General features: G+C 40.4%; 1 protein-coding gene across 1 annotated transcript; it reads left to right on the forward strand.

Annotated features, from left to right (window-relative positions):
* Window positions 1-631: 631 nt before the first annotated feature.
* Window positions 632-4,674, forward strand: LOC104949862 (fibrillin-1-like; the record flags this gene model as incomplete). The annotated part of the gene is made up of 2 exons (XM_010776295.1): window positions 632-825; window positions 4,549-4,674. Coding segments are annotated over exons 1-2 (283 nt in total), but the record flags the coding sequence as incomplete, so codon positions are not given.
* Window positions 4,675-11,264: the final 6,590 nt, after the last annotated feature.

Genomic DNA, 11,264 nt, shown 5'->3' on the forward strand with positions numbered 1-11,264 from the left:
TTCTCTTGGGGGGGATTTTCTTTCTTTTTTCTTGCTCATATCCATGAAAATAGAAGCAGCCACTGTTTAACTCCTGATTAAAGTACTGGAACATGCTTGAGGTACTTATTAACTAAACACATAGCAGTCATTCAAATCCTGTTGCTAAATTCCTCCGGGAAGAAACAATCTGGATTTGTTTTGCAGTCTATTTTTAGTAGGTTTAATAGTAAAAAGCCTGAAATCACATTCTCTGACATGTTGCTACTAACTCCCATATTGTTCTTTTCAAGTCCTGATTAAGCCTGCTACTTAGAAACACTCCTCTTTGTGAGTCAATTGTTGATTCACTTGGAACAATCAAACTGTCAGGATGTGTTTTAATGTCCACTGAGTCATATGAAATACTCCTCCATTCCTCCCTGTGTTGTGAACATGAGACAGAAAGCACTGCCTCAGTTAGTACGATATGACAGGAATTATGCCTTCCACATAAAGAAGGAAAATTCTCAACTATGCACCAAAAATCTGGTTTCATTTTATTCTGCGCCAGATGTTCTCCGAGGAAATGAATCACAGTTTTATCATTTAATCAATCAAATGTTGAAGCGGTCACCAGCAGCTAACCGAGGGTTCTTCTCTCCGCAGACTACAGGACGGGGCCATGTTTCACCCAGGTGAACAACCAGATGTGCCAGGGCCAGCTCAGCGGGATCGTCTGCACCAAAACCCTCTGCTGCGCCACCATTGGTCGAGCCTGGGGCCACCCCTGCGAGCAGTGCCCCGCCCAGCCACACCCCTGCAGGAGGGGCTTCATCCCCAACATCCGCAGCGGAGCGTGCCAAGGTCAGATCAGAGAACTGTGTAGCACTCAACATGTTTGGCTAATTTGAAGCTAATGTACCTCCAGGATACTTACTGACCTTCTACAATTAGTCGAATGATTCAAATAATTAACTAATGACGATAGCTGCAGTCACGTTTACATTTATTTTCTATTTTCTGGCTTATTTTTAAGCTAATGTTTTATCAGGGTTTTGCTAGTTATGGAGAGGGAACATAGCTAAAAAGATCTCTACCAGACTGTCAAAATGTTCATTTCTGATTTAAAGTTGGGCTTTTTAACATGTAAGTCAATAAGGAGTGACTCCCATTGAGCGTGCCTCATGTGGCCAATCAAGGAACTGCATTTTGTAGCCCGTCAGGTTTCTGATTGGTCCAAATTACATTACATTAAATGTCATTTAGAAGACACTTTTATTCAAAGCAACTTACATACACTTGACTACATTGTCAACATGCCTTCAGGAGTGATATGGGTTCAAGTATCTTCCCCAAGGACCCTTTGACACTATTGGCCCCCTTAGCCACAGTCAACAACCAGTTCTGTACAAAAAACAGAATAAAACCAAACCTTATTCTCTAATAGCTCTCATTCGGTGCAAACAACCGCCAACACCAAATTCCCTGTCTTCCAACTATTTTGTATTTTAGTATTTAGTATTTAGTATGTTGACCTGGCAGATCTTCTTCTTAACAGCGATGAAAGAGGACGCACAGACTTTTCTTAAATGCATACACACAACATCTCCACGATAAAGAGTTCAACCATTACTTTATCTTTCATCATCTCAGCTGCAGTTCCTCCCCACAACACCCTCGAGGTAGTGTTAACAACACGGCGGGTGTGTACATGTAGGACGGAGAGAAGCTTGTGTTTCCTCTTAAGGTCTTATTCAGCATATGCTGTGGACATACATCTCCATATCCCTGTAAACATTGCACAGCTGTTCCCTCAATCACAGACCCATTTTAAGGGGGGGGGGAGATAGCAGGTCAACAGTAGATGTCACAGAATTGGTGTACATTATCTGAAAGCTTTTCGTTTCATTTTCAGGTTATAAATATGTAATAATTATAGTTTTTAGGGCTTAGAACATTATGATGGAAGTATATGATGGATATCAATTATTACTACGATTATTGGGTTGATTCCTTGATTTTGTAAACATGTGTTACATAGAAACAATTTATTCTAAAATACTTAATTTAGGATTTATGAACTTACGGACCACCTTAGAAAAACCCATGCTGTCATCTGATTAAAAAACTTGACATATTGAGATAATTTTTTAGCAATTGTAAGGAGATCACTTCTCTCAAAACTGCCCCAAAAGCCCCCTTATTATACATTTGAGTGCCCTTGGTAATTATCATAACATGTCTGTAAAGTGAAGACTCTCAGGTATTTTCATCAAGATAACTTGAGGTGAGAGGTTGAGGGCCCCTGCGAAATTGGCTTTTCAAGTGAGTCTTGCCCTAACTGAAGATCAGCATAACTCAGGAGTGTTATTTAGCCGCATTCCCGACAAAGCTAGCAGCACATAGTTGGCGCTAATAGACACCTTATGTAGTTTCATAAGATACTAGGAATGTAGCTTTAAAACTGAGCCTGTTACAGCCTCTGAAAAACAAACGCTGCAGTAGCTGAGTTTAAGATGTTAAATCAGGATGGGGCCAACACAGTGCTTGCTTCATGTCAGCCAATGATATCAGAGTAATGGCAGATGACTAAAAGGCATGCATTAGGAACATTATTTTATAAACCTTATTCACTCACAACAACAACATGGCTGCAAAAGAGTGATACATGGAGATTATAAGAGAGACTCTGAGATAAATATGAACTTGGATTCACCTCCTTTCATCAACATTCCTGCCGCTGGTGTCCCAGACTGCCTCTGCATGTCTCTCTAATAACCTATGGCCCTGACCAGACTAAGCAATAAGACCGCATCAATATATGACATGTGTGGAAGTCGTGTCCCTCGTTAAACTGAACCCCGCTGGGCTCTCCTCGCCGGACACACCCAGCAGCGCCCTGGGCCGTCTGTGATGGTGGAGGCACTTTGTTTTTCTACTGCCACACTTCAACAGTATCATACCTTGATGTGTTTATGATGGGAAATTATATGGGATTATCTGAACTGTTGTTTACATTCGCCAAGAAAGTTATGGTGGCCTCATAGCACTACTTGTTATTAGCAGATGTGTTGACAGGGTGTACAAAGACCTGTTCCTAGTATGTGAATATTTGAGCACATCTGCCATTAGTCCTGCGATTCAAATAATGACCAAATTAAATTTAAATAAACAAGTCAGTCCTGGATGTGTAATGAGGGAGATGTGGCCCTCTGTGCAGATCTGTACGATCTCATCTGATCAAAGCTCACATTTGTAGAAAAACAAATGGATAAAAATATTTCAGTAGTTTCTGATTTGTTTTAGTTCAGGAATGTTTTCCCATGGTTCCTAAAACTTGGGAGAACTTTTCTCTGAAGCTCAAAGGCTTGAAAATGAATGTTCTCTGCGTTTCCGTCTAGGTTTTTTTTTATTACTTAAATAAAAATGTATAAATGAATGTGACATCCCTCCAGCGTAAACAAGCCGATAGCTTAGGTTGTCCGCAAAGGAAAACATTTATATTACTAAATTATGCATTACAGGGTTGAGGTTATCCAGCAGGACACCAGACGGACCAAACAAAACCATGCATTATTATGCTGTCAGCTATCCAGCATTGATTAAAATCCAACACTCCACCTTGTACAGACGTTAGATAAATGTAAGAACATTGTGATGATAATGCTTCACTTTCAACCTTTACTTCTTTACAAATTATTTCGGGGCAATAAGTCTGTTCAATCACATCTGGGATCAGTAACTGGTTTGTATTTAGCTCCACTACTCAGTGGCTCATAATCCTCTGCTCTGACTTTCTTTCTCCCCTTCTTCCTCTCTCTGAATCTCTGTTTCTATGTTTCTCCCCTTTCAGTTTCTTTCTTTCACACACACATTAAAAAATGTAATCGCCAGAGAGCCTGGAGCAACGTCTCTCTGGCAGAGGTACAAAGCACACCTGACCACAAACCAAATGTCCAGGCTCCAAATCAGGACTTTGGCTGGAAGATGCTTTCGTTCTTTCGTTTTTCTCCCTTTAGCCTTTTGGCAGAGAGCGTTTTAAACACTAGACTTCTTAAAGAAAAGCAAAGATTGATTGATTTACAATGCCAGGGTCCTGCTCAGTGACCCACTGTGTATGTGGTATGCGTTTTCCAGGGAAGAAAGGATCAGAGATATGTTCCTTACAGTAACCCACCCTATGTCATATCCCCAATAATTGGGAAAATGACTCACATTGAAAGCTGGGAAAAACCTACATTTAAAAACTCATTTCCTGGTCAAACAAGAGCAGGAGTGGGAATTTATAGAAGTGGAATTAGACATCACAGACAGCGCCAAGTACTACTGCTCACCTTTACTTCATTCCCTTCACAAAGATATACAAAAGAAGAATGTAAACCAGTTTTTTAAAGACTGAAAGCGTGCCAGAAACATAATATCTTTTAAAGAATGTCTGAAGTTAGTCTGAGCTCTTTTTTCGTAGTCTTTGGCGTATTACCAAAATACTTTAGGTTGCTGCTCCAATGGTTTACAGATGCCAGTTATTATTATCACATTTAAAGCTTATGCCTCTTCTTACAAATGTCCTTTCCTTCCTTTTCTTAGATGTGGACGAGTGCCAGGCTGTGCCAAATCTTTGTGCCGGAGGAACTTGCATCAACACCGTGGGATCCTACGAGTGTAAATGTCCCGCAGGCCACCGTCAGAGTGAAACCAGCCACAAGTGTGAAGGTAAGTCTCAGCTAGAAAAGACTTTACCCATTTAACTACATTAAGGACATTGGAAGTAGACATTTTTGTCACACTCAAGTTAACCACATTCCAGTACAACAAGACGGAAAACAAATCTCTAGCCAGGTTAGCTTTGTTAGCCATTATTAGCTTAAACCAGTTGCTTGTGGTTCACACACATACACCGCAACAACATCTCTACACATAACACTTGGCATGCTGTGTGTACGACAGATTTATTGTGACATAAATAAGGCAGAAGTCTTATTAAACACGATATTACTGTGACTACCCGATCCGCATCCCTACCCGATCCGCATTGCGCATGTGCGAGATGGTCGCCATATTGGACAACTCCATACGGCAACCCAAATACATGGAGTTGTCCAATATGTCGGACCATTTCGCACATGCGCAATGCGGATCGGGTAGGGATGTGGATCGGGTAGGGATGTGGATCGGGTAGTCACAATTACTACAGCTTTCAAAATGTATATGCGCTTGGCGGCCATCTTAGATTTTGGTGATGTTCTCCTCACTTTTCCGAGGTGGGAATACGGCTTCAGGAGGGATTCCAGTTAACATTTCCTACTGGCAATCGGCACATCCCGACTTCCAAGGACAAACTGAACACACTAAAAGCTATAACAAAATGGATCAGCTCTGCATATCCCTGGTCAATAAAAAAAATATTGGCGGCCATCTTTGATGAGCTATACCATTATTGTCTCATTTCTAAAAAGATGATAAGTGACAGGGGAATAGTTTAATTAATATAAAGATAGATAACGCAGGGCAGTGTGAGGGTCTACCACACAGATCTTACAAGTAAGCCAATCAAGTGTTAGGGCTAACACTAACGTCTCTACTAAACATAGTAAAACATAATTAAAAAAGCCTTCACATTGTTTTAAAAGTCAAATGTTTAATTGTTTACATAAGAAATGCTACCTAAATTGTTGATATCAAGCTAAGATAACTTAGCTAATGTTAGCATTTCGAAGCTACAGCCTTCATATAACTGAGATATCCACTTATGACACTAAACTGACTTTCTTTTTTGATTTAACAATGAACCAAGTATCACAAAATGGTTAAACTCGACTTGAATGCAGGCTACATGAGTCTATAAACTTATCACCATCTGAATAACAATCCAGTGGAACTTTTATTAGGTTTTGTTGAAGTGAGACATGGTCGCTGCATTTTATTACAACTCTAAGGGTTCTGCAGGGATCCGTTTATAAATCTCTACGGGGAGTTTGAAAAATGACGACACGTTCAGAGTTAAAGAAGTTTGGCAACACGGACAGCAACATGGAGGATTCACATTACAATGTGTTGATTGGCTGGAATTTAAACAATGCCCAGGCTAAACAGTGCGATCGTTAGCCAGGCAGGGGTTGTGTCCGTTGGACTGAAGCCGATATGTTCTTAGTCTTTAGAGAGGATTAGACAAAGCTCTTAAACTGTTTCAGCCAGATGACATCTCCTCTACTGAACAAGAACCGAGGCCAAACTGGATATCGTAGTGTATGGCTTATTATCTGAATTCTCCTGGCATGGCTGCACCACATACAGAAAGAATAACTAGCGTGTCCACTTCAGATTCATGGGAAGCAATTATCGTGACACACCAAAAACTGATTTATGGATGACTTCACTAAGTAGTCCCAGTTTCAGTTGTGGTTTTGGGTAAATGTGAGGAGAGAGTGGGTGTTTTAAAGAGATGCTGAGCACCGAAAAGAAGAGAATTTGGGTGTGTAGCCACATTCCAGCACTAAGGAGGTCGAGCTGTTTGACTGCAAGGACACATTGAGACAAGGTAGAAATAAAGCAGGAGTTTAGGATTAGGAAGTTCTTCCCCTTCATGGTCATTTTTTTGCGTAAATTACACACACTCAGCATCTTTCCAACGCTTTAGACCCTTTACTCAGTTGTCCCCTTTCCATTATACACAGTACAGGAGCTAAACATTAGGCCTGAAGGTCATTTAACGTTTCCCAAAACCAATAATGAGACCCATCATTTTAATTAATCTAAAAAAACACAGCAAACCACAATGGCATTCAGAGATGGTGCATTAAAGTGATCTTTGGAAAGTCCCATTTTCAGAGTTGTGAAGTTGTTATAACGACTTCAATGAGTTTATGAGCTTTATCCTGTAATGACGAAACCAAGTCCTACAGACTGAGCTACTGCAGCTTTCAAATGAACAAGTTTAACCTAAAGAAAAGTCTGAAAATTATAAATATCGTATATACAGTTTCCCAAAACCAATGATGAGACCCGATATTCAACTTTGTCTGAAAAACACAGATAACTATGATGTTGCAGTCAAGTGCTCTTAGCCCCGTTTCCAGAATTGGGAAGTCGTTCTTCCGACTTCGATGATTTTATGAGGTTTATGTCGTAGAGCGGCAACAAAATGAACAGTTTAAAGCAGATGTGTTGTATTAAGAGAGCTGCTCAGAAAGTTTATAAAACATGTTAATATTTGTTTCTGAATTAATGGGGGATGTTTATGAGAATTTTTCCACTCAGGACCCCATGTTATGATTATAACAATATTAAGTGATAGCAGCACAAATGCCCTTCTTTCAATGTTAAAGTGGACCCATCATGCTATATTTGAAAACTATATTGTAGAGCCATACCTATATAAAACATGTCTGTGAAGTTTTTTTTTCAAAATACCAAACAGTTCCCCCATTGTAGCCATGCCTCATACTGCTCATACCCCTCTTTTGCAGCCCTGTTAGAGAAAAGTGGATTTTGGGTCCTTAGCTTAAAAAAAAAAAAAGGAGGCGGAGCTAATGCCTGATCAGAATTCTACCGGAGATAAAGTTAAATTCTGCTGTGATAAAACGCCATCCTGTTCTAAACCACATCAAGGATTATTTCTGAAACAGTATGGAGCTCAAATGCTTTTTCTCTTGCGGGTTTATCACAAGGTGAGTTCCTTTTTTTATTTCCTGCTTTTTAAACACATTGTGCTCTCCAGTACAGGTTAGCTCTGAGTGTTAGCGAGGCTTGCTAATGTAAACAAAGACGAGATTACGTCCAAAACACGTCAGGCATTGTTTCTGATAGCAACTTTTCTGTGGGTCCGCCGCCCGCTATGACGTCACAGCGGATGGAAATCTGTATCCGCTCGTTGTACACCCGTTTTTAAAAGATTTGGGTACGGAGGAAAAGAGAGAGGGTTTTATTTTCTGACGCTGCGTGAATTCCCCGACGCACCGGGGACACATATGTATACAAGACATCACAAAGTGCATTTTGCATGATAGGTCCCCTTTAATGAAGGTGATGCATGTTTCGTGTATCCGCCCTGTAATTCAGTTCAGATCCGCTCCAAAATCGAATGGGTTCTTAATTGCTACATCCTTCTACCATTAATCAAGAAAATCAGGCTTTTAGTTTTTCCATAATAATGCTTACACAGAAAGGCAAAATTAGAGAAAACATAACTTTCTTAGTCCAAAAATAAGACAAAAGCAATAAATCCTCACATTTTGGAAAGCAAAAGTTTGAATTGGCAAACCGCTATTTCATTATTCAATTCAGCAAATGGATCATAAAAAGAATGATATGCATCAATACGTTTGTTATATCTGGAAACATGTTCATTATTCTTTTCTATTCGCAGTTGCAAAGGAACTGATGTTAGCTAGTTGATCTGTTTATTTTTAAATGTGTCTTGCAACTTCGTCATTTGACCCATGCAGAGCGGGTAAAGAAAGAGTTCAGTGTTGGAAAGCTCGTAAAAACAAAAGGGCCGTTTTGAGGCGTTTGTGAGGTCATGGATCGGCAGGAAACCAATGTTTAGTGAAATCTGGGAAACAATCAGAGCAGGTCCTTAGGGGAAGCTTTATTGAAATGCTCCTAGCTAATGCACCAACAAGCCCCACTTAAAGCTTTCACAGTGAAATGACTGGGGTTTAAAGCTGTTGGGATGAAGGGCAGTTAAGATGTCATGGGTGTCTGACTGTTTCGGGGCGCAACAAGGCAGCTGGTTTTACGGCCTGCTTTTAGCCCGGCTCTTTAACAATCTCTCCTTTTCACCCCCCCGACTCCGACTCCGACTCTTTCTGCGGCTTCTTCCATTTTCCCTTCCATAAATACAGTCCTCTGGCTCAGAACCAGCTGTTTGTGCTGGACAAAGAAACACTTACGACACCTGGGAGACTTTCTCATTACACACCTCCCCGTTGCTTTGACCCTCGCAGACTCTCACGCACTTACGCTAAACACACGCACACACACACACACACACACACACACACACACACACACACACACACACACACACACACATTAGGTAATCAGGATACAAAAAGGTAACAGTTTTCCCTTACAGTTACATCAAAAAAGACGTGATCGATTACTGGTACATTTTTAAGAAATGGGGATTATTAGTAGGATTACAATGTTCCAATACACTTTCAAACAAACAAAGAACGATACGATGAATATGCTTACACATTACAACTCTTACAGTCTTACAGTATAGACTGAAACGAGTCGTGAGTGAAACGTCTCAAATGTTGTATTGGTGCCAATTTCTCCATTATTTTGTCTCCAATTGGAAGAAGAAAACAACATTAGCATTCAGTGTAAGCATTGCCTTCCAGGTGTAATATACTGTATATATAACAATACAATATACTGTCATAATCCAAGGAGTCCACATCTAATGTAAGCAGCATTAAGATGTAAATGCTTTGGGAATATACGCATTTAAAGGGAAAATACTGTTTTCTAGTCCAATACTTCAAACAGTTGGCTACTTTCTATCCTTCGTACTTGTACAAATATTTTTTTCTTTTAATGCAGTAGGTAAACACCTGATTTCTTAAAGAAGCTCCAGTTATGCTTGTTGTGGTTTTCCCTTTCCGGTAGTGTATTAAACTGTATAGGTTTTTGTGCATGTCTGCAAAGGTTAAAATCTCAAAAATCCCTCCAGAGAGAGTGTGAGAAAATAAAGACCCTTCTGAACATTAAAGAAAGTAAACGGGTCACAGACGAGGCACTACATGTTTGTCAGTGATTACATTTGTTTACGTGTTATTAGGAGTTCAACACATCACAGTTTAAATGAGAAGAAATAATGAAAACAGGCGAAACAACGCACGCTTTATCTTTCACACTTTCTTACACAGTTACTCATGGTAGACTTGTAGACATTTATCCAGGTGAGACATTTCCCTCCACACACACTCTGTCAGGTCTGTGCAGCGTAATGTCTGGCGTGCTGTTGATGCTGCTGACACAAGCTTTATTTGGCCGGGTTTTTACTGCCTCACCTATATTCTGCCACTGCTGTCAGACAGGAGTCAGCAGGGGGAGAGCAGCCTCCCCATGGCAGGCGTTACTACACGCTGAGAAAAAGAAACACACACTCTTTAGATTCAAACGTACAGGACACACATTACAGCATGCGCCACGTCTATTGCTGCAATTACGCCCCGCAGCGGTGCAGTAATTACGTATGAGTATAAATAAGCGTGACACATCATAAAAACCCAATACCTTGTGGTACTTCGCTTTGGGTTCCCCCCCGTCATGGAGCAATGAGGCCCCCTTCCTCTCAATATTACAGCTAAATGCCATCATAAAGAGAACCACACCAAGGTGGGCCCTGCCAAGACCCAGGTACCCTCGGAGTGGAATCATGGCATGTTTAAATAAGGTCAATTATAGCCTGGGGAGGTTCTTTTATTGCAGCCATTTCTCTCAATTTATTCGCCATTTGTAGATTAGAAGCAATTGTAGATTCTAGTAAATTCGAGAAAGGGAAAACAACTCAAGTACTCCTTTTGAGGTCGACATCATGATCATTCTTTAAAGCTTACTTTGAGGAATGTGAACAAAACTTCTTAAATGTTTGCAAATCAAAATCAAGTATTTGCTGATAAAAAAAATCATTTATTTGCACAGTAATTAAAGGGGACCTATCATGCAAAATGCACTTTTTTATGTCTTTTCTACATAAAGATGTGTCCCCGGTGTGTCGGGGAACTCACGCAGCGTCAGAAAATAAAACCCTCTCTCTTTTCCTCCGTACCCAAATCTCTAAAAACGGGGCTTCACAACGGAGCTGATCCAGATTTGCGTCCGATATGACGTCATATCTGAAATGTGGACCCACGGCCCTATCAGAAAGTTGCTATCAGAAACAATGCCCGACTGTTTTGGACGTAATATGGTCGGTGTTTACATTAGCATGGCTAACACTCAGAGCTAACCTGTACTGGAGAGCATGTGTGTGAAGAAGCAGGAAGTAAAAAGGAACTCACCTTGTGGTATAACCGGCAAGAGAGAAAGCCTTTGAGCTCCATACTGTTTCAGAGATAATCCTTGATAATCCATGATATGGCGTTTCATCACGGCAGTATTTAGTTTAGACAGTAGCTGCCGGGTCCCGCATGAGCTCAGACCCCCATTTTTTTTATCAAATTAATTTTTTTAAAGCTTTATACCCCAAATCAGCCCTTTTGAAACAGGAAGTGAAATAGAGGGATATGAGGCATGGCTAGAATGGGTGATCTGTTTGGTATTTTGAGCAAAACACTTCATAGACATGT

This window comes from Notothenia coriiceps, unplaced genomic scaffold (genome assembly GCF_000735185.1).
Source record: "Notothenia coriiceps isolate Sejong01 unplaced genomic scaffold, NC01 NC01_scaffold00016835, whole genome shotgun sequence".
Lineage (NCBI taxonomy): Eukaryota > Metazoa > Chordata > Actinopteri > Perciformes > Nototheniidae > Notothenia > Notothenia coriiceps.